The sequence below is a fragment of the Anoplophora glabripennis genome, unplaced genomic scaffold (assembly GCF_000390285.2).
Source record: "Anoplophora glabripennis isolate ALB-LARVAE unplaced genomic scaffold, Agla_2.0 scaffold47, whole genome shotgun sequence".
Classification (NCBI taxonomy): domain Eukaryota; kingdom Metazoa; phylum Arthropoda; class Insecta; order Coleoptera; family Cerambycidae; genus Anoplophora; species Anoplophora glabripennis.
In genome coordinates this window covers 226,181-249,902 of record NW_019416342.1, presented here as the reverse complement: position 1 = coordinate 249,902, position 23,722 = coordinate 226,181, and the positions used below count along the sequence as shown (strand labels likewise).

At 31.8% G+C, this 23,722-nt stretch overlaps 2 protein-coding genes across 3 annotated transcripts; one reads left to right on the top strand and one right to left on the bottom strand.

The window, feature by feature from the left end:
• Positions 1-263: 263 nt before the first annotated feature.
• On the top strand, positions 264-15,048 carry LOC108906469 (ATP-binding cassette sub-family G member 4). 2 transcript variants are annotated; one of them, XM_018709736.1, is made up of 9 exons: positions 264-359; positions 3,255-3,376; positions 8,342-8,459; positions 10,031-10,217; positions 10,289-10,493; positions 10,558-11,291; positions 12,587-12,856; positions 12,918-13,073; positions 14,157-15,048. In XM_018709736.1, the coding sequence occupies exons 1-9, from the start codon at positions 322-324 to the stop codon at positions 14,499-14,501; spliced, it is 2,175 nt and encodes a 724-aa protein (XP_018565252.1). In that variant the 5' UTR covers positions 264-321; the 3' UTR covers positions 14,502-15,048. The 2 variants fall into 2 exon arrangements, with proteins under 2 accessions (XP_018565252.1, XP_018565251.1); XM_018709735.1 differs by lacking the exon at positions 264-359 and having other exon boundaries at positions 2,991-3,376.
• Positions 15,049-16,993: 1,945 nt separating this feature from the next.
• Positions 16,994-23,578, bottom strand: LOC108906427 (condensin complex subunit 2). The gene is made up of 11 exons (XM_018709664.1): positions 23,498-23,578; positions 23,124-23,443; positions 22,857-23,073; positions 22,553-22,799; positions 22,288-22,458; positions 21,547-21,668; positions 21,109-21,484; positions 20,865-21,051; positions 18,896-19,021; positions 18,737-18,841; positions 16,994-17,271 (listed from the first exon to the last, which is right to left on the bottom strand). The coding sequence occupies exons 2-11, from the start codon at positions 23,430-23,432 to the stop codon at positions 17,071-17,073; spliced, it is 2,061 nt and encodes a 686-aa protein (XP_018565180.1). The 5' UTR covers positions 23,433-23,443; positions 23,498-23,578; the 3' UTR covers positions 16,994-17,070.
• Between the last annotated feature and the right edge of the window lie 144 nt (positions 23,579-23,722).

The following is a 23,722-nucleotide window of genomic DNA, read 5'->3' as shown; positions in this document are numbered from 1 at the left end:
ACGGTGCTAATAATTTATTCCTAACTATGTTTAATTCAAAATTATTACAGTCAAGTGAATGTAAATGTATGAAAACTAGTTTACAAAATACCTACTTTCTCATAAAAGATAAAAGTAATCAATTATTAATAAACAAATTAATGAAAATATTGTTATACATCACAGTGCTGCGATAAAAATTTAAAAACATTGATGTACTTTTGATAAAACTCAAATAGGTCATTGCGATCATAAAATTTCACAAACTGAGTTTTTGCCTTGTAGGGAGAGTTGAATTTCTTCAGTTCGTTACGGTTGCGCGAGAGTGCAAATGAAGCAATAATGGATATTAATTATAAGCATTTACTCAACAATAATCGGTGAGCGACTTTAAATAAATGTATATGTATGTATAGCAATGGTACAGATTAAGCTTTAATAGTGTTGCGAACGGTCAAAGAATTCTATGGGAAACAGCTACCTATACGAGTACTTATTCCTTCAACCAATTTGATAATAAATGAAAGCATATAGAACCTTTAAATTACTTTGCATAATACAGTAGGAAATTTTCCTACTCCCATTTTTGTGTTTTTATACAATTCCATCACTGCACATTATTTAGAAATTGGTGGTTGGTCAATTCCAGAACCGGTTCTACATAATTTTACAGCTTTGAAATTTGAAGAAATCTTTTAATTTTTTATATTTTGACGCAATACAAAAATCGTTTTACTTGTTACGTGTAATAAAGTTTCTGTTTTATTTTGACATTGAATGTGTACTATATGTATACAGGGTGTTCCACCTAAGAGGGATTCTTCTGTAACTCTGTAACTGTCAAATTTATAAAAGAAATGGTTTTAATAATGTACCTACACGTTTTGCTCACAAATGACTAGATAGAGTAATTTATGCCGAAACGAACTGTGAAAATTGCAGGTTTCTAACTCTTACGATTTATAGATACTATCTCATTTATAGAGAGCTGAAATCGCGATTTTTTTCAAAAACAACTAGATATAAGAAAACGGTAAGTTTTAAACACCATGCACATTTAATAAACTCTACCTAATATTAACCAAGGAATTCAAAAACACAATGATATACAGGGTGTTCCGTTTAAAATAACAACGTTATGAAGAGCCCACGCGGAATGGAACAGCCTGTAAAGCTAAAAATATTTTCTTTACATGGCCCACATGATTCCAGGCAACTTTTATTAAAACCATTTTTTTTATAAATTTTACAGTTGTAGTGACAGAAGAATTCCTCTTAGGGGAACACCTTGTATATTATACGATGACGATGTGATTATTTGGTCAACAAACATAATTAACATTATAATGATTAGAAAATTCGGGTAGAATGACACATATTTGTAAATTTGTTACACTGGTCACTATGCATAATGTTAAATCCTGAACAGTATAATATCTATAGGGATTTATCCGATTTGTACACGCTTTCTTTTGGTATATGGTTTTTAATAATAATTTAATACCGAACATTGTTATGCGTCGCACGTACCAAGGTTATGATTGTGAAGACTCAATAAGAAGTATTATTTCTTCCTGGATAAAATTTGTCTACGGGTTTTAATTTAATGTACTTGAAAACAAGTTCATCTGCTTAAAACATAAACGTAGTAGAATGAAAATTAAACGTTTTTGTTTACATTTGTTTTTACATAGATATCTTCTAAAAGAATGACAAAAAAAATTATAAAAAAATAGATTTACCAAAGGTTGATCATTGATCAATAATAATAAAAGCAGTTCATCAGATCGAAAGACATATCCGGGTTTAACTTTCAGTCCTTATTACCATTAGGTACGATAAATTGACTTCCTCTGAATATTCAGTTAAGTTATTGCCCTTAAGTTCTATACTTAGATGTTAATTTAAAAAAATGAACTATGAACTTTCCAATTTGACTTGATAAACACTAAAGGCATTCTTCCCTGTTTATCAGTACTTCAAAATTTAGGCCAACTCTTTAAGACAATAACGAACTATTATTTTTATCAGTTGCTTTGTTTAAACGACAAAAAACCAAATCCATTGTATAAAAGGTAGTAATGATATTTTATACGTGAACTATTGAACATGAACAATAATTAACATGACATACACGTAACAACGTATATTGACTGAAGTAGAAATCAGCAGCGGGTGCTGACCTATTCTCCAGGGTTAAAAATAAAAAATAAATTATAAATAATTATTAAATGTAATATTTTTAATTCATCTGCATTCACAAGTACCTATTCTGAACTGTTTAGGTGCCCTGAATTTGTAAGCACAGTGATTAATAATCGCATTTAAATTGATGTAATTAGTCACGTATAATTTTAAAAACTATATTTTGTTTATTAGTATGGTATGAGAGTAAAAATATAATCGAATATATTCATCTTTTAACGTAAAAATTATTTAAAAATCTGAACTCATACTCAAAATAGTTAAAAATGGAGCTGTAAAATAAAATCTTCAAAATTATTTGTAAATTTATACAGTGCGTGTGTTTCTACAAGGTCATCCTCTGAAATAACGTTGCTAAACATATCGATTACATTATGTATTTGGCAAAAAGAAATAAAAATTATATTCATTTAACTGTTATACATTACGTTCATTTGGTCAGTAACTTATTTGTATAATTCAACAGATATGCAAATGAATAAGATTATATTTAAAAAAAATATCATGTCCTAACTAATTTTACATAAACCGATTAAAATAACCATAAAGTAGCTTAAGTCAGATTATAAATTAAAAAAAAAAAAACTAAACTACAAACAATCCCCTTATGTTATGACATGGACTTAGAAAACATCTGGTATAATGTAAATTTAATGTATTTAGTTAAATATAAATGTAGATGTAGAACAATGTTAAAGTCCAATCCGCCATATTTTAAAATTTACTACTTCCCAACCGATATCGCCGACTCTGACCAAAGTCTAAAGATCGCCAGATAGTGTGAATGAAGTGAGATAGGTAAGGTCTTCCTTCGAGTTCGACAAGTTCGTTTTGTTGTTGTTGTCCTCGTACCTCGAGCCAGATGATTAGTGATATTTTCATTTTAGCTTTTAATTATGTTTTAGTGGCTCGTGGATAGTGCTCGGGTTTTTTGTATTTGGATTTGAATGTACTTTCTGTAATTCCATATGTGTATAGTGGGTTAATTGTTCCGTGTTATTCATCGTTGCATCCATTGATAAGGTAAAAATGGCAACATTGGCAACTGATAATCTTCTGTTAAAAAACAGGTCTCCTGACGTAAAAGTGCAAATTACTCCGGCACAACCAAAGAAGCTAACACATTTGCCCGAGAGGCCAAAGGTGGATTTAGCGTTTTCCAATTTGACGTACACCGTTCGCCAAGGAAAGAGTAAGTAAAATAGTATTCCCATTCCCATTATTTTTTATTGTAAAGGTGAACTTTGTAGGAAAGATAAAAAATTTTGTAGGATCGGTTATTTCCTTTCAGAAACGTTGATATTTTGTTAGAAATGACGAAACCAATTAAAATGATTTAATAGAGCAGTAACGTATCCAGGAATAAAAGTTTGGGGCCGAATTCAAATAAAACCCATTGTGTAAATCTAAATAGCTCATAAAACATAAATTACAATTTTTTCGTTTGTGAAGAAATATGTTTTATAATGTATTTTCTGCAAAAGGCTCCAAAACTTGGGGGAACCTGTGACCATATTATCGTACCTACCTATTTTACTTATAAAACTCCACACACAGCGTCTCAAATATATCTTTAGGAATGCCCTCGTATTTAATGAGTCATTTCAAGGGTCACATTGATACAGGGTGTCACCTCCAAACTAATTCTTGTAATAAAAGCAATTATTAGATTACAAAATTATAATCAAATTTCAAGTAGTTAAAGTTGCATGATAAGTAAGATCAAATACATTTGTTATTGTCCGTTGGTTCTCAATATACGAGAATAGGTCCACATAGTGATAATAATACTCTAATAAAAAATGAATACTCTTCGTATACTTCTAATAACATTAATCATACATGTTGTACACCGACATATTTTCATTATTTATTGATTTATTTATCCAATTCAAAGTAGCCTACATTATTTATTTTAAAATTTTTAGCAAATCACAAAAACGTCATGATTAATTTTTAATTCAAACAGGTGCTTTCTTTATCTCCTCTCCACTATTTCGGTGCATATTGGATACTAGCGCCCTCTAATTTGGTAAGATATTTGTTTACATGGAGTTCTTGCTCCTCGTATAGTCTTTATGGGTTAAATGATCAGCTTTGCTTTTAATTGTCAATATGACATGTCTTATATTTCAGTTTCAAACAAATTTTTTGTACTGGCAACACGAGTGAGATTTAGATTAATCCAAATTTTTTTGTCACCTGTGACTTGAGAATGTAGGTGTAGACTTTTCCTCGTAATCGAGAGAATTCTCCAATGGCTAAACCCTCAGTATATAAAACTTAAGTCTTTCCATTATGCTATATATTCATTATTAAAGAAATAACATCGCTCCTATTGTTTCTTATTAACAATAAATATTGGGCAAACTTAACATTTTTGTATTCTTAGTATTACGTTATTACATTTTAGTTTCACAATCACTTCACACAACCAATAGAAATACAAGCGTACAAATTTCCTTCACAATATTTTAGGTCTTGTAATATATTCTAATCGGTCTTAATATTTTGAAAAATTGTATGTATCATCTTTAAATAAAGACAATAATAGATTTTTGCAATCGAGGTATTTCTGCAGTTCTATCAAAATGTAGTGTTTTTAATAGTAAAATTCATAATTCAATTCTAGTTTTCAGTTAATGCAAACTATGTATATTATAATTACAACCTTATTATATCCATATTTGCATTGTCAGTTTGGCATTGCAATGCAGACGTTACAGACCTTCTTACCGATGTAGTAATTTGTTAATGTCGAGGTTAATATATATTGAACATTGCCAATTGCAATTTTTGGATGAAGTTTTGATCCAAATACATTTGCAACACTGAAAACTCGTAAGAAAAGTTTTCCTTAAAAGTACAATTCTTCAAGTTTCCTTTTAATATTGGTCGTATTGTAAGTGGGTATAGGTATAGGTATATAGGTATAACATTTTTGAATGATATGTGCAATTATTACGTAAATCCTTGTACGGAGGTACTACTTTCTTTTTTGCTCAACTACTTTGTTTACCAATTTATGAATACCAATAAAGTTGTTAGGTGTTTGATCAAAATGACCCCGTTTCGAATTCTTCAACTTTTTTTAACTTTTCCTGTTTCCTGACTTCTTACAAACAATTTTTTTTAAAAAGGTCATTTGGAAATATACCTATATGTACTTACTTTCCTTTTTACATTGCAAACAGTTTGGTAGCAAACGTAAATATAAAGAAGACAGGTGTCAGATGAGTTAGTTTACTATTCTCATTGTTATTATAAACATTACATTAACATATAATTTGATATTGTTTATAAAAAATTCATAGTAAACATAAGTATTTTTTGTTTTTGTTATAACTCATTAAATTGAGGACTTTGATTGCATAGTTTCATTTTGATAAAAGAACATTAATTCTACAATCACAAAAAAATTTTCGATTTGGAAGAATTGTAGTTATTACATTGTTGATTCTAAGGCAATGCCCCAAGTTGTTTAGTGGTCTACTTTTTAAATTGTAAGTGTGGGAATGTAATCAAATATATAATTCGCTTATCAGTTATGGAAATTTTGTAAATGCTTACATTATAAATCTTCCAAGTATTTAAAGTTTTCATAAGCCATTACTTCTAATCGATGTTTTTTATATTTTTTTTATTTTACCATGATTCATGATCACCTGATCGACTTTTGGATGTCAGTTTTATGTGTACTGTACATTTACAGGAACACCGGTTTCAACAGTAATAATAAAGATCTATGTGGTCTAATCTATGTGAATCATCTAAAAATTATTGATATAAAAATACATTGGTAATTAACTTAGGATTATTTCAGCGGTTACATAAAAGATTAGGACAACAACGGTCAATAGTATTATGTACAAAGCTATCAAAATATTATTCATCATTGTTCGGTTTTATCAAAAATTTTGTTCAAAGGTTAAACTAATATGATTCTTGTTCGTTTCGTAACATGGATTCCTATTACCTTGAGAGATGAAGAGAATTTTTTTCTTTAACGTTGAACAGAAGACTCTCAAAATAGAAACTCGCTTTCGATAGATTGTTAAAATACCTATGTCACAATAATATATTTATTTTAGTAATGTGGCTACATTATCAAGTGTTTGATACGACCTTAAAGAACACGTGTTAAATTCTCCATTATTTTTATAGTTTTCCAACTATATCTAATCCTTTGATAAACATGTTTGCATTGCATTGCATTGGTTGAAATTGATAAAGTTATTATTGCTATATTTAAGATACAGACAGTAACCAGAAAACTTGGAAATCCTATAAAAGACGGAAAGGCACCAATTCTTTTTTTTTAGTTTTCCATAATCCAATCCCTTACTATTGAATTAATACACATATCAACTGATGTGGTGTGTAGTATTTCATCTCGACTATCTTGACTCTGGACAAATTTGAATTTGTAGTGTTACTATTTTTATTTTATTTTTAAAGTTTTGGGATTTGTGATTTCCTTTTTATATGGCACGCGATTACTAGAACCAGTGTCCTCAAAAAGTAATGAATTAGTCGTACAATCTGTTTATAACTGGTATAGGAGTTTTCAAAATTTGTTTACGATTTTCTGTAGAATTTAAAACTAACTAACATCACCAGAATTTTTATGAACATTTTAAAAAAATAAGAAACTACCCTCTTCCAAGAGAAAAATCTTGAGTACCTGAAAATTATAGAAACGTTATTGTTAAATGTGAGCAAATAAATAAATCTCTTAGTCTATTCTCTACTCCTACAGTAAAGTTTTCAAATACTTTTTACTACCCATAACAATTTCGAAAATTAGTTTTTTAAGTTTAGTTTTTTAAAGTAGAACAAAGCCTATGAGAAACCCTGACTTTGTAGTTTCACATAATTCGTTTAAACATTTTACAAGATGAAACATACATCATTTGTCATGTTTCAACAAGTGTTTTAATTTAATCTATAAATTATGGCTTTTGAACTTTCCAGAATTTGAAGCAAGTATAGTTCTGATAAGATTAAATGGAAACTAACTCTCTGTCTGTATGTCCAAAGTACATTTCATACTTTGTTGCATGTGATATGATTCATCTCTGTTGAATTTATGCTTAAAATTTAATGTGGATTTAATTATTTAATAACTGCTACAGATACATGTGATCGCTGATTGATGAAAAATTGCAAGTGCAACAAAATGTTGTGTTTTAATGAAATTTTGATCTTGTTGTTTTAAGAATTGTTAATTTTACCGAAATTATCTAGTTATTTAATAACTTTTACTTATTCATTACTTGACCTCTACTTCATGTGAAATTTATATAATTGCCTCAAAAACGAGTTTTACAAGGAACAAGGCTAAACATATTCGAACAAGATCCAAAATGTACTTTGGAACAAACGATTAGGTAGCACAATTAGTGCATATGGACAAAATTATTCCATCACTCAAATTTGTATAAAGAATTAAAAAATCAAATAATTTTATTTCAAATTCTAACGTGGTAAATAATATCTATATTTATATCTCTAATATAATTTAAAGACGTGGCTTCGTGTATACATTAAAATGATGCAGCAATTTTTTTTGGGGATATACAGGATGTTCTCGCATTCTGTATACATCGAACTATCACAGATTCTTAGCATCAAATTAAGATAATTTAAACTCAAGGTACCTCTATTCAAAGTTGTTTCCTCTGCCACTAGAGGACATTAAAAAAGCCACCACCATTTTCAATAGAAGTCTAATTGAATTGTTATGAAAAACTTGATAATAAAAAGAAAATAATACATTGTGCTGTTCAGAAAATTATTGCAATTAAGTATCCAAGATTTTCCCATTTTGTAAATCGCGAGTATTAATTTTGAGTATCTTTGATTATTCTTATTTGAAGTTGAAAAGCATTAAATTAGATGAATTCTTGGCGAAAATACTGAAAAACAGTATGAAAGTACTGTTAAAAAATAATTTTCTTTACATTATAATCAATAAAACGTAAAATAAGCTCATTTGTGTTTCTTAAAATTATACGTACCTAATATAAGATTAAGCAATTAATTTACAAGGGAATAGGCACGCCTAAAAGATATGGGTACGCGTGACAAAAATCTATGTCTGGAAGTACTTATTTTTAGAAAATAATTATACATGTATTCTGTTCTTTTTTTTTAGAAGACAAAATTATTCTGAAAAATGTCAGCGGAAGGCTTCGATCTGGCGAGTTGTGCGCTATTATGGGGCCTTCAGGGGCTGGAAAATCAACCCTACTTAATATCTTGACAGGATACAAGTAAGTAGACATATGGTATATTATGTTATAAACTTCTGCAAAAAATTAAGGAAGCAAAAAATTTTTTCGAATTTTTAGTGATTTTTCAGAATGCTGTATGTCAGTTAAAAATGATCGTATCAAGGTTTAAAAAAAAGCATTTTAAAGCGCTGAATGTCTAGTTTCCAGATTTCTTAGCTCAAAATTTTTAGGAGCAACAGTCATCGCGAAATTCTAATAAAACTAAAAAATTTTTGTTTCAATTTTTTAGGTTTTTTTTCTCGGTCCACGGGCTTGGAAAAATTTTTTACACAAAAATCATGATATGGACTTGATAGCCTGTTCATTCAGCTTTAATTTCTTTTTTAAATTTTTCTCTACGTTAATTTGACCCGGAGATATTCGACTACGAATACAAAAGCATCCTTTTGGCTTTAACCTAAATATCTCAGCAACTTATGATCAGACAGAAAATTGACGGGCAGTTTCGAAATCTCGAATAAATTTCCTACAAGGCTATGTAGCGTTCTTGGAAGAAAAAAATTTTCTTTCTTCCTCGACATTAACTTGAAGAAAGTGAAAAAAGTGACTTTTTGACTTGTTTTGCTAAGTCGACCGCATCTTTGCTAATATCGATGGAGGGTCTAATGCTTGTACGAATTTTTACACCTCGATGTACCCCCAAAAGCTCCGTAAATGGGCAGATCGATATATCGATTTGAGCACCCTGTAACGTTCGTAAAAATTAAAAATTTTATTTTCAATTCTTTCACAATTGGGCATTTTTTGCTCATTGAATTTGAGCAGAAGTTTATATAACAATAACTAATAAAAAAAAAATAGTGGTTGCAATTTAAATACATTGTTTGCAGCAATATTTAACATAATTGCGTTTTTTTTAAATTATTTATTAATTTTAGCCATTGCACTGTGATAAATATAAAAATGTAGTCATCAATGTACTTATATTTATTGTTAAAAAGTATTATAACTACAGCTATTTACATAGCTATCTTCATTTGGATATTATATAACACCATTCTTTAGTTGGGATATACTTCTCCGTTAAAAGAAGTGAAAGTTGTACATAAAATGATTGTATCAGCCATGCACAAGTAAAAGTTACTGGCGAGATTTTTACCTTCCACTATGGCTATGATAATCATGTTACTTTCCATTACATCTTTGAATATGTTTCTGGTAATATATTCAAGGACATCGCCAAATTATTTTTGTAGAAAGAACAGTACAACTGTTCATGGAGCATATCATTTTTTTTTTATAAATTATATTAAGAATGTCAGCCTATATTTTAAGCTTTAAATTTACGTACATGGCTACAAGATACTGTACACATGCATATAAATCTACATTTGACCTTGATTGTGATTACAAATGTAGCGAAAATGTATAAAACTTATCAGCTATTATTCGTTATCTAACTACTACATACTAACTATTTTCGATATACATGATGCTTTTATATTTTGAAGTATTTGAGTAAAACTTTATAGTCTATATCAAAAAATAATTTAAATAATAGTAATTGCGATTCCATGTATGCCCCCCTTATATTAGTATTGATATTTCAGAACAGAAGGAACAACGGGCCAAATATTAATGAATAACAATGAAAGAGATTTGAGTCAGTTTAGAAAATTATCTGCTTACATCATGCAGGACAACCAGCTTCATGCGAATTTAACAGTAGATGAGGCCATGACAGTAGCAGCCAAATTGAAAATAGGGGATAAAAAATTACACGATAGAGAGGCTATTGTAAGTTAAATTATTAACTGGAGTTTAATTTTCTTTGTATATACAATCTTTTTTTTTTTTTTTTTTGGTAGATTACAGAAATTCTAGACACTCTGGGCTTGCTAGATCACAGAAAAACAATGACTAGTGGCCTTTCTGGAGGTCAGAAAAAGAGATTGTCAATTGCATTGGAACTTGTTAGCAATCCTCCTATTATGTTTTTCGATGAACCGACTAGTGGATTGGATTCGTCATCCTGTTTCCAGTGTATATCTCTGCTGAAGACTCTAGCTAAGGGTGATTTTCTTTACTCAATTTTTTTTTAATTTTGTAAATATAAACCGTAAATTATGAATTGCAGGGGGTAGAACTATCATATGCACGATCCACCAGCCATCAGCTAGATTATTCGAAATGTTCGACCAGCTGTACACACTCGCGGACGGCCAGTGTGTTTATCAAGGGTCCACAAATCAATTAGTACCGTTCCTTGGTACGCTTGGCTTACAGTGTCCTTCCTACCACAACCCCGCTTCCTACATAATCGAGGTGGCCTGTGGAGAGTATGGCGACCATACAAAAAAATTGGTTCTAGCCATTGATAACGGCAAAAATGATATTAGGGAAGGTAAACCGTTTCCCGATTTGAAATTCAACAACGGCTTCAACAACGGCGATGTTTTTGCCAAAGAGAACATGAACACCATCATGGCTAACCAACTTTCAAAAGAATCTGCTAATAGTTATAGCGAGAAGAATCTAAATGTGGCGGGTGAGCAGGTTGTGAATAACCATGTTCCCAAAGTATCTGTTTCCGATAAAATCATCGACAAACAAGATGTTAATTCCACGATATTGGAAAACGTGATACCTATAGACCAGCTCAAGAGCAAACGAGCAAATGTCAATGTTGAAAAAGCACAGTCTGTTGGTCAAGATGTACAAGAATCTGCTGTTGATATCGAAAAGCCAGATGTTACGTCTACGTTATTAGAAAACACAGTACCTGTGAAGCAGCCTAGGTATGGAAATACGGAATTGCAACAGTTCTTTATCATTTTAAAGCGAGCACTTCTATTCAGCAGGAGAGATTGGGTAAGTATTTTTTTTAAATACAAATGATTCGATCAGTAAAAATTTTAAAGCAAAAAAAGTTTGTAAAAGTATCCGACCTAAGTATTTCGCTTTCAATAAACTTAGGTTTTACATTGCCTATGTAAATTTAAAAAATATTTCATAATTTTGATGTCACAACTATTAATTTTACCACTGTAGAATTTTAAAAAAATCGGGGGTTTTTTTGCTTAAAAAGGTAAAAGGTTTTATACATTAATTTTTTTTTTTAATTGCACTTTTCCTGAAGCGTGTTCGGCGTACAGTGTGCCCATTTGGACAAAACTCAAACCTTATATTATGAATATACAGTATTTAGCCTATAACATATGCCTTTGACCTTCAAATGACCTTGGCGATATGGCTTAAAGTCACAAAGATAATAGGAACTCAGAAAAAAACTTTGAACAATTTTTCGTGAGCATTGTATGGTCCAAAATGTCTGTGAAGTTATTTTAAAAACGTATTTTATGCACAACAGGCTGGGTGTCCCACGAATTCGAATTTTATCAAGGTCAAAAGGTCACAAATTAAATTTATCGCACCCATAGGTCATTTTTCAAGGTATAACAAACATGCAAAAAAATTTTCATAAAAATCGATTTAGTCTTGTACTGTCGGCAGAATTTTGTCCAAATGTGCGGCGTCTCTCATACGGCTACGTGCGCTATGAACATATTCGCTCGGAAGGTACCACGTACCTTCTTACCTATTGATTTTATAACTTCTCTAATGCACTCATAGATGTCGTTAGGGAGTATGCATGTACAATAAGCAAAATTTTCAAACAGAAGTACATTAGTGTAGCGTCAGTGCACGTTCATGTCTAAAGCTCATTTTAAACGTTTAAACGCGTTTTTTCAAAACAGCACGCACCATAACTCCAATAATTTTCAATATTTTCTTTTGAAATTTTGGAAACATTTTGAAAAGAAACATGGATTTTTTGGTAACTTAATTTAAACAATTGTTATAAACGAATAACTGCCCTTTTTTGTCGAAAATTTATCGTTTTACTTCAAACACTTACCAATTTTACAAAAAACAATATTTTTACAATCCCGTATGTGTTTCTCTAGCTACACTCATGTAGATTAAGAGCATTTTTTTTTGTTTCACCTTGAAATTTGCACTAGTTGTAGTGTTTGCCGCGGAACGCCTCGACGGCAGCATGCTTCAGGAGAATGGCTCCAGTGCTGCCATTTTGAAATATTCTTTAAAGAAAATAATTTTCTGTTCACTTAATACATGCCTTATAACATTAATCATTTTTTCAGACCCTCATGTACCTTCGTTTGTTTGCCCACATCCTTGTCGGTTTCTTGATAGGAGCCTTGTATTTCAAAATCGGCAATGACGGCTCGAAAGTTCTCAGTAATCTCGGATTCCTCTTCTTCAACATGTTGTTTTTGATGTACACCTCCATGACGATAACCATCCTGTCTTTTCCGTTGGAACTGCCAGTTTTGCTCAAGGAACACTTCAACAGGTGGTATTCTTTGAGGTCTTATTATCTCGCCATTACGATATCGGACATGCCTTTCCAGGTAAGATCGTTGAAGGTAACGATTTGTGGCGGGGGTGAAAAACATTATTTTTTATTTTCAGACCGTTTTCTGTGTTCTGTACGTTACCATAGTATATTTCATGACATCACAGCCGCCAGAGTTACACAGGTACGGGATGTTCTTGTTGGCGTGCCTGCTAGTGTCGTTTGTGGCACAAAGCGTAGGGTTAGTAGTGGGAGCTGCTATGAACGTGCAGGTGAGATATTTTCAGTTATTTTATATACTTTTTAAGGATACATGTTGTTGTTCCATTTATTTTTCTAATGAAACAGAGTCAGAAATACACATACCTATTTTAAACTAGAAACGAGAAAGGTCCAAGTTTACTACCTAGAGTTTTTTAAAGTATAGTCTTTCCGAAGTCAGTTGAACATGTATAAAAACGCCTAGTAATAAAATTTAATGAGTTTCATAACGTCGCTAAAAAAATTTTCTGCGAAAAGTAAAAAATAACTAATTTGTATATGTGTAGAAAATTTCTATTACATGTTCATTTGGCCAGTGATGGTAAATTTTGGTTATGACATATCAAAAAACATTTACATTTTCATTAAAATATATTACTGTTCGGCAAGAACCACGGGCTAAAGTTGGTACTTTATTTTCTTTATATAAATTATAAATTGTCCGCCGAATTAAGTCTCTCATCATGTCAACGATATTTTTACATTTTTGTTTTCGCTTCCTCTTTTCGCAATGATCTAATAACACCTTGTTTAATAATACGAAAAATTGTGGACACTGAAACAAAATATCCCTCTTATTTCTCCCTGCCCCAATTATAATATGAATGATTAGTAGAAGGTGCCTATAATAAATCAAAATTACCTGAATTACACCAGATTCCGCATTGCTGCACTGCACTGCTAGGTAATTTGTCAACAATTGAAATTTATGACCCAGTCACTCAGTGTGGCTGTTCTTCAACTAGGCATATACGTTTCTACCACCTCCACGTTTAGTTCGACCATACCTGTATATGGGTATGACTAAATAAATATGGGAACAAGTTTTTCAAATATTTCAATGCCGACTTATTGTGTAGCGACCGAGCCTGGTACATACTACCTAGCTGTTTGGTCTTCAATTGATATCGGAAAGACTATAAACACAAAATTTAAAAGTTTCAAATTAAGTTTTAGCGTTAAATCATCTTTGACAGACCAAAGCCAGTGCCTAATAGCAAAAAAAATTTCCCTGTAAATGGAAATTCGTTAAAAATATTTTTATTATTAAACGATTAAACATGGCAGCACTATAATTTTATCATTATTTTTAGAACGGCGTCTTCTTGGCTCCTGTAATGTCTGTACCTTTCCTGCTGTTCTCGGGTTTCTTCGTATCTTTCGATGCAATCCCTATTTACCTTCGATGGATAACTTACCTGTCGTACATCAGATACGGATTCGAAGGCACCGCCTTAGCCACCTACGGTTTCAACAGGCCAAAATTGGAATGCTTCACCTCGTACTGTCACTTTAAATCGCCCGATACGACATTGGAGGAGTTAGATATGAACAAGTCTAGTTACACTCTCGATATAGTCGCGCTCGTGGTGATATTCTTCGTACTAAGAATATCCGCTTTCTTGTTCTTGAAATGGAAACTAAAGTCAAATCGTTAAGAGGACTAGTAATTGTTAATCGTTATTTTTTTACAATGTTTTTAGTCTAGGTAGATAATGCAGACAATTTTCATTATGGAGCTAGAAAAATTGATAAAAGGTTAAAGGTAATTTTTGTAATTATGGGAATATTGGAAAGAACATACTTTTTACTAATAATATGTCCAAGAATAAGTTCTGTTAACTATAGGTGGAATGCGAGTATGAAGATTTAGCTTTTCAATATGAATCCCTGGATTTAATACAATACAACTGAAATTATTTAAGTAGAAGTATATTTAATATTATTTTTTGTAATGTTACTTCTAATATTTGTGATGTAGTTAGGGGCTGTGAGACAAAACCGAACAGTAACGATATATACCTTGCCAGTTTTTTTTACCCATGACGTAATTGTTACAAAAATGGTAATATTCCAACTGTCGCTTCATGAATGGGTACTTGGACCATAAATATATTTATATACTTTTATATATACACAGTAGTTATAAAGTTAATATTTTGCATTTATATGTACATTGTTGTTAATAAACCTATATAAAATATCGTTGAATTAATTTTACTTTCCACGGATGTTACACTGAATTATAAAGAGCACAATTTTTAATTTGACTTTTTACTGCAACTAAACTAGTTTTGAGATAATCGGAAAATTAACGGAGGATAAACAATAACATGTCTTGTAATTCAATTGTGACGTTCGATCCCTTTCACTGAACTGTAAACGGGAAATAGACGTCACGGGCGCCGATTTTTGTGACGCTCCAATTAACGGAATTTATCGGCGGCGGTGTTCGGCAGCTGGTGGCGTTGAGTGACGTCACGGGTAACTTACTCCAGTTGGTAATTTTCTCTTATATACAGTTAATCTCGGGCGCCAGTTTCCCTATATTTTACATGGGGAAAACGTACACGTAAACCTTATCCTTGATTTAGAGTAAAGTGAAGCTACAGTGAAAAAAATTAAATTCCAGGGGTCGGCTGTATTCAAATTTTGGGGCTTATACTCGATAGGAACCGAAAATAATTTATGGAAAAGAATTACTCGATTCACTGGTTGTTCTTAGAGGGCTTCAGTGGTGGCTACTTGCTGCTGGTTGACTTCTCATGTAACTTGCTTTTGTCACCTCGATCCGGATTAGCACAAGTCGTGGTGGCATCATAAGTTTAATGACGTACAATTCTTTATCAGTATGCGGTGAGACAACCGATGAACGATTTTACCTATTTGGATGAGACCTAGTAATATCAAAACTGGTCTGTGTTTGGTGATGCTGCTGATGCATGATGATGGTGTTTACTAGATATTGGAGGTGTAATTCAATGCAAGACGAAGTATGTAGCTCGCATAGGAGTTGTTTCCCACAATATCATTAGTTCATACGACTAGGGATGCTAGGACCGATTTATGTCAATACTGGTGTCAAACGATACTGTTATTTCATAGTATCGATACCTTTTAAGGAGGTTTATCGGGTGCGGGGGTACGTCTAAAGTCTAACGAGAGTTTCTGTAGATTCGTTAGTGACTAAAGTAGTAAGCATTTAGATTTGGCAATGGCTATCACGCATATGGAGGTTAAGTTAGTCAACGACAGCAGTTTGAAGGAGAATTATTATAAATTATGTATCTTACAAGTACTTAATCGATTTTTACGAGCTGTCATACGGTTCCTTAGATATTGGTTTCCTATTTATACAAGTTGCTGTGGAAACTGTTCGTCAATTGTTGTGTTTTCTAAGTGGAAAGACCAAAAAAATCTGCATTCTCATAAGACTTCGTACTAAATCGTGAAAAATTATTTTATTAATATATCGTCTCTTAGGTATCCAAACTAATCATAATTTTTTTTGAGGATTTTCTTCATATTGCCAATTTCACTTTCCAGCAGGATAATTATTCAATTCACACCTCTAAAAGTTGCGTCGGAATGGTTCATTGATAACAACATCGATGTTTTATCTTGGCCCTCAAAGTCCCCTGACCTCAATCCTATCGAGAACGGCTGGGGATAATATGATGAACAAAATCTACGACAGAAACTTCCGTCCAGCTAACACCGAAGAACTTTGGGAGGCAATTGAAAATGCATGGGATAACATTACTTAGGATTACACAAGGACATTCATTTTATCAATGCCACGTAGATTGCGAAGTGTTATAGACAAAAATGGTGCTTGGACAAAATTTTGACTTTACGAATCGCGTTTTTCTGACGACGAAAAGCCGATTTAAACCAGACATTTTCAAGTCGGCTTCACAGAGGCCAATTAAGACAATTTGCTTATAAGAGTCCTCTACTTTCAAAGATCTCAACTTTAAAATCGCATACATACAAGTAATTTGTAATAAATAAAATTCTGGAAATAAGGATCGTTACGTGTAACTAAAAATTCTAGAAATACCGTTTTTTTTTTCTATAAATTTTATTCACTCAAATCATTTTAAAATATAAAAGACTAATTACTATAAAAATATAATCATTTTAATAATTTTTTATTTTTTATATCGGCAATTATTTGGAAATATAACTTTATATTAACCATATTGTAGAATTTTTTAATAGTACCTATGGACCATTTATGTCGAAATCCTTGCACCCAAGGTGCTGCTTTAATTTCAAATTTTGTTCATTGCACAAATGCAACAGAGCAATGAAAGCAAGATAACAACTCAGTTCTTTTTGCATCTTATGCGGTAAGATCTCTGGAAGCTCTTTGTACATTTTTGAGAAAGTTGTAGGAATAACCCTGCCTCTTCTTTCTTGATTCTACAAAATAAATTTGTGACGTTATGACCATAGCTTGCTACAAGAAGTGATTATGTCAGATGCTATATACTAATGTTACGGGTAGTACAAAACCTTATAAATGTTTTCAAGTCATGTGACAGTCGAGCTTAGGCAACTCAACATTGCACAATTGGTACTGGTAAAAAAAAATAAAAAAAATTCCCTAGATTTTGGCATCACCAATACTAACGTCTTGTTTACAATAACCAATGACAAAGCGTTATGTACATGCGATCGCTGATTGGTTGAATAGTAACTCGTCAAAAAATACACCAATAACAGCTGGTGAAACAGAGCGTTGTGTTTTAATGTAAAGCCTGTATTATACAATGTGATTTTGTTGTGGGGACAAAATTGCATGCATATTATCACAGAATGGGAGTGAATTGCTGCAATTTGTTTAGTTTGCAGTAGTGTTACCAACTGTGCATTGTTTAACATATAAAATTTCCTGTAAGTACCTTGTAAACAATTATTTTTTATTCAAGCAAAACATTGCAGTGCATGAAATTTAAAAGTAAATTTTTGTATAGCTTTAATAGTGGCTTCAACAGTGTTTCTAACAAAAGCCATGACCAACAGCTAGGTTGGTAATAAACAAATCTCTATAAAAGTAACTAGAATCAATGTAATTTTGTTGCGCGGAATAGAGCATGTTCTAATTCATGAAATTCAGTTGCCATTGAAAAATTTCATGAATTTTATTGCGGCAACCAAATCCCCGCAACGAAATTGCATTGTCTGATACAGGCTTAACATTGATCTTACTGAGTTAATTTTACCGACATTTAATGGCCAACATGAAGGAAATAAAATTACTGTTCCAAAAAAAATTACTGTTCACGTGGCTTCTAATCAATTATGAACGCTCTATATATATAATCTAAAAGCTCCCATTAATAGAACTCAGCAAACTTGGAAACATGACAAAATCGACAAAATTTTGCACTTCATATAAATGTGAGAAAAATTCGATTTAGAATGATTCAGTTAAACACTATATTAACGTTACATCCAGACAAAGGTAGCCGTTTTGGCGCATGCTTACACAATGTTTATTTTACTTTTAAACATTCCACATTTTTCTTAATTAATAAAAAAAAATTAAACTGATAGGTTAGATCAGCGGTCTTCAAACTTTTATGACTTGTGGGGCCCGCCCCACAATTCGATTTTTTTGAGGAACCCTCACACCTAAAAAAATTTCGAATGCACTTTTTACTGATTATGTAATATATTTATAAATTCTAATTTTAAATGAGAATATAAATTATTTTGAATTTTGCAATATCGATATTGTTAATTTCAAAATTTTGAATTTTTTCATGTCTCCAAACTCACTAGATTCTACTCATACATTGAAAAAAAAAAAGAAAAAACATGCCAGAACACCTAAACGAAGTTGATGGATTATGCGCAAAAGTTTTTCTGATTATGTACTTACATCTTTAGACGCACTATGGGTCAGGTTCTGCCAAATCGCTGCTTTTAGTTTCTTCATGTCCATCTTCTTAGCTTGCAATGCATAAGGCACATAAAACTTTGGTATCTGAAACGGAGACATTAGGTTTCGTGTTTGTTTTTTAATGCTTTTTACGCTTACCATTTCTGGGGCATCTACTAGGTTCGCGCCTAGAAATTCTTGCTGGGCAACTCTATACTCTTCGATATCTCCACAGTCGTCGTGGTTCTCAGATGGTGGTACAATATTCGCTGCATCTGGTTCATCCTTAAAGTGATTATCAAAATTAAGTCAAAGTTATTAAGTCAAATATAAGATTAAGGGAGTAAGTGAGGTAACTGGGAAGAATATTGGCTATAATACCCAAAAAAAATTCAATTACTGTGCAGATGCAAAAGCATCGTTAAATATATAGGAAAGCTCGACTACAACGTACACGCTTATTACGTACTTATGGTTATAACGTACCGAATAAACAAGTTAAAACGTACTCTGTTATTACACACTTCTGACACCAAAATACCTGGTCCCAGCATCTAAAAATTTCATTATAACGTACTTTTTATACTTAAATTTATTTCGGCAAGTACGGCAAAAGCTCAGGGCACGTATAGCACGGCGGCAACATATAAATCAGAGGCGGACGCTTTGACCAGGCCGATATATAAGTCTTCACCGACTAGCTGCACGGTATTGTTTATGTACCTACATTTCTTCTCCCAACACATGTTGATACAATGCAGTTGTCTAGTTATTTTAACAATTCTTTATTCAGTTTCCTTGTTGACATCGTACAGTGCGTATCTAAGCGTAAGTGAATTTTTGAATACTGTTAAGTATGGATGATTCAACTCAAGCTGGTTCTAGTAAAATGGCTCGGAAAGCTTTAATAGAAAAAAAAGTTTCTATAATTCAGGAAATAGAAAAAGGTGTTAAACAAGTTGACATCTGCAAATCTAGATGTATGAAAAAAACAACAGTGTCCACGATATTGAAAAACAAACAATAATATTGGATTCCCGCGGAATTTCTAAACAAAGTAAAAGAATTCGCAAACCCGTCCAAAAAAACATCGATGAGGCATTACTTCAGTGCTTTACATATTAAAGAAGCTTGAATACTACAATAGGTGGGCCCATTCTTCAGACAAAGGCCCAAGAGTTTGCAAAGTTACTTAATGCTGATGGATTCTCTCGTGATTCGGATTGGTTACATATGTTCAAAAAGCGGCACAATATAAGTTCCAGTAAAACCCATGGGGAAGCTGCAAGTGTGAACATGGAAAATGTCTCGGATTGGGTTAAATCAAGATTAGTTCCACTACTTATAAACTACGGCAAGAGTGATGTTTTTAATGCTGATGAACTTAGTCTTACTGTGATTGACGTGGATAAAGAGCTTGTTACAACAGATTTGCCTACAGAGCAGGATATTATTGACAAGATTAACGAAGATGAAGAAGAACCGGAAGAAGAAACGCCCACAATGTTTGATGACGCAATTAGAGGTACAAAAAATGTAAAACGATTTTTAGAACGTAAAATTAATACTGAAGATCGTATTTTAAGCGTGTCGCTGGAAATAGAAATGTATTTAGAGCAACAGATCCTTAAATCGCAAAAAACAAACTCATATAACAGACTTTTTTAGAAAGCAGTTTTAGGTATTTTATTAGGTAGACATACATACATATTTTGTGGTGCAAATAAAAAGTATATTTTTAATTTTGCTTTTAAGTTTTAAGAACAAAATCCATATATACTGTTATTCTATTGCTGCTTTTGTTAAACATGTGTATGTTTGTATTTTTGTTAAGAATTAATAAAACTTTTAATAATTTTTTTTAAAACGTACTTCTGATGTAACGTAGCGAATTTTTTAAGTGTCCGCCTGTACGTAATACCTAACCAAGTTTTACTGTATTAAATTCTGTGTAAATATTGGCAAGTTTGTCAAATTATACTCCAGCTAAAGCTATGAAAAAAGTCCTTAATATAAAATTAGAAAGTAACATAATTAAATGTATATGATGAATTGAACAAAGTGCAATATTTGTATATTTTACTATTTTGAAGATATCAAAATGAACGTCTTAGTACTAAAAACTTACGGAATGCTGCGAACAGTACTGAGAATCGTTAGGATTTTCGTAATTGTAAACGCTAACTTCATAATCAACTTGCTGAGGTTCCTGCACCTGTTTCTTCTCTACGGGACACATCCCCGCTTTTATCATCAATTCCTTAATGTGCTCCATTAGTTCAGCGCACGAATTATCTGGCACCGGCAATGTAATTCTTAAGAAACAAAAAGTATATTACAATCTTTTTAAACAAAAATGAAAAAATTTATACTTATTAATGTCAACTGTGGCAGGTTTCTTTTTAATCACCAGTTTTTTAGTCATATCGAATTCCTCGTATCCCTCATCAAAATCGAGCTTTTGGGGTGGAGCTTTTCTCCTTCCCCTCACTTGTTTTTCTTGAGTCATAACGATTCCGGAGAATTTTGTACTCGCCCGCTTAATAAATTTCAGCTTCCAATGACTGGGACCTGCCCATATTCGGTCTATGAGCTTGCCGGAATGGGTAGACACAACAGTATTGTAAGAATATTCAGACCTTTGCACTCCGCCTGTTATATCAGGCCTGAATTCAACGATATTCGCTATTTCTCCTCTAACTTGTGCGGCCACTTCTTCATGAATAGACCTGATGTCATCCCCAGCATCTAAATTTAACATTTATATTTGAAATGTCTGTTTTCATTTCTAAAACAGTCATTACACTTACCGTCTGGTGGGTTTTCAAATATATCATGAATTGATCCGTCCAGTTCATGCATCGGTATTCCGTTATCATCATAAATAACTTCTTGCTGTGTTTCCATAAGGGAAGACTTTTGCAAAGCCAATCTAAAACAAAATTGAATTTAACATGCAAAAAATTAAGATACTTGACATTTTAACGAGTCAGAAAGTAAACTTTTCCTTGGCGGTGCATAAATAAATGCCATTTGGTTCTGCAGTTACTGAAAAAAATGTTGAAAAACAACATTTTTATTGCAATTGATAATTTATTTTCTAACATAAGGAAAAACTTGTACAACAAATAATCATGCTCTAAAAATAATAATTTTATAAAAAAATAAAAAGTAATACTAGATAAAACATAATATACAGGACACTCGTAGCAGCTCGTAAAGAATTCACTTAAAATAGTTCTTAATACACGTTTGTTAATATTTTATGGTAATTTTCACTTACAGGCTGTTTAGATTTGAACCAGAACAACCGTGTGATTCAATGATGAGCACAAATTATTTTTCAAGAAAACTATTGGCCTTATGATGCAAATTTTTTACAGAGTTTAAAGTAAAAAAATGTGTTTTTAGTTATAGCACTACATTCTCGAAAAATCTCAAAAAGAGGAAATATAACTTCAAATTTATTTTACTTTTCGCCATTTTAGGTACCTAATTCATGTTCAAAATGAGGGACCAATATATTTTAAACATATAATAAAATCACTTACTGGTTCTCCTCGTCATCAGGATCCCAATCATCCACATGAAAATCACTAAATGGTACACAAAGTTTTATGTTTGCTAAGGGATTAACAGTTAGAGAATATTTTTTCCTGTTTGGATCATTAAGCTTCTGCACAGTTAGATCAGGTTGTTCAGTCCAAGCTTTTTCATTACTCCTATAGAAAAGTCGTTTTTAATTATTCTTAAATTAATTAACATGTAAATAATAATAAATAGAACTAATTGAATCTATTAACAAATCTAACTTACAGCAGCATGAATTTATATCCCAAGTTATCCATTTTAAGCCTATTAGTGAACAAATTATCTATTGCACTACTTTCAACATCAGTCCTCGTGGAAAAAAACACAGTGTCTAATTTTGGCAGCGGTCCTTGTAGAGTCTTAGGATCTCTAGAAATAGTGTTTTTCTCTCCTGCAAGCAGCCTCTTTTTCCTTTTCTTTTTCTTAGGTCTTGCATTTTCCTTGTCTGCTTCACCTATATCAACCTGGTCATCTAAAAACGAAAGTAGATGATTATTGATAACAAACATTTTAAAAACATTTTACTTACCTAAATTTTGTGATAATTGTTTATCCGACACCCTGGACATACTACTAGCTAACTTCAACCCGTCAGAATGGATATCATCCACTCTAATACTATAAACCTTAGCACTAATGTCCAAAGAGGTACTAGCAACTTGTAAAGTATCTGAACCTTGTTTCTGTGTTATATGATTCAAGAGGTCAATTATATGAAGCTTCCAAGCATTCTTTGGAGTTATTTTCTACAAAAGTTTATATTAATATCAACCCAAGAAATATATTTTTTTTATACATTTTCAGTAAATAGTTTTGTACATATCTGGAAGTGGTCTTTCATGTCTTGCTCTCCGAGAAATTTATTCGGTTCATTGAGAGGAGAAGCCGTATGAGGTACAACTGACAATCTCCTTTGCATATCAACAAGACTACGTCTCGAAGATCGCTCCTTTTCATCATTAACATTTTCCAAGGAAATAGTAGGTGTTGGTGCTATGCTTCTCCTTCGTAATGGGGATACTTCCATTGCATTTCTCATTACAGTTTTCCTGTGTAAATCTCTACCACCAAATGAATTTCTATTTAATGGCGTTGATGTTTCCATACTTCTAAAATCTAATAAATAAATTAATTAATTAATTCCGTATACTTAGAAATAAAAATTATTACCTATAACACAAAATCAAATAATATAAATAACTGTTTATAATTTGAGCTTGCAAAGTTCGTTACTTCGTTATCGTTATAGTGCCAAAAAAATTTATATGTTATACCAACTTAAATAAGAATGGAAGGAAAGGAGAAATTTATAAATTTGCACTAAAAAATAAGTTGTTTATCAGCGAAACATTTGTTCCTCAATCAATATCAAAGATGATGTTATGATCTTTTTTA

Bases quoted from the DNA above. Each gene is read 5' to 3' on its own strand.
- LOC108906427 (XM_018709664.1), bottom strand. From the start codon at position 23,432: ATGGAAACATCAACGCCATTAAATAGAAATTCATTTGGTGGTAGAGAT. The intron at 23,074-23,123 runs GTATAAAAAAAA...AAACTTTTGTAG, and splicing joins CAAAACTATTTACTGAAAAT to AAAATAACTCCAAAGAATGC. The intron at 21,052-21,108 runs GTATAAATTTTT...TTGTTTCTTAAG, and splicing joins GCCACAGTTGACATTAATAA to AATTACATTGCCGGTGCCAG.
- LOC108906469 (XM_018709735.1), top strand. From the start codon at position 3,214: ATGGCAACATTGGCAACTGATAATCTTCTGTTAAAAAACAGGTCTCCT. The intron at 8,460-10,030 runs GTAAGTAGACAT...TTGATATTTCAG, and splicing joins AATATCTTGACAGGATACAA to AACAGAAGGAACAACGGGCC. The intron at 10,494-10,557 runs GTGATTTTCTTT...TATGAATTGCAG, and splicing joins GCTGAAGACTCTAGCTAAGG to GGGGTAGAACTATCATATGC.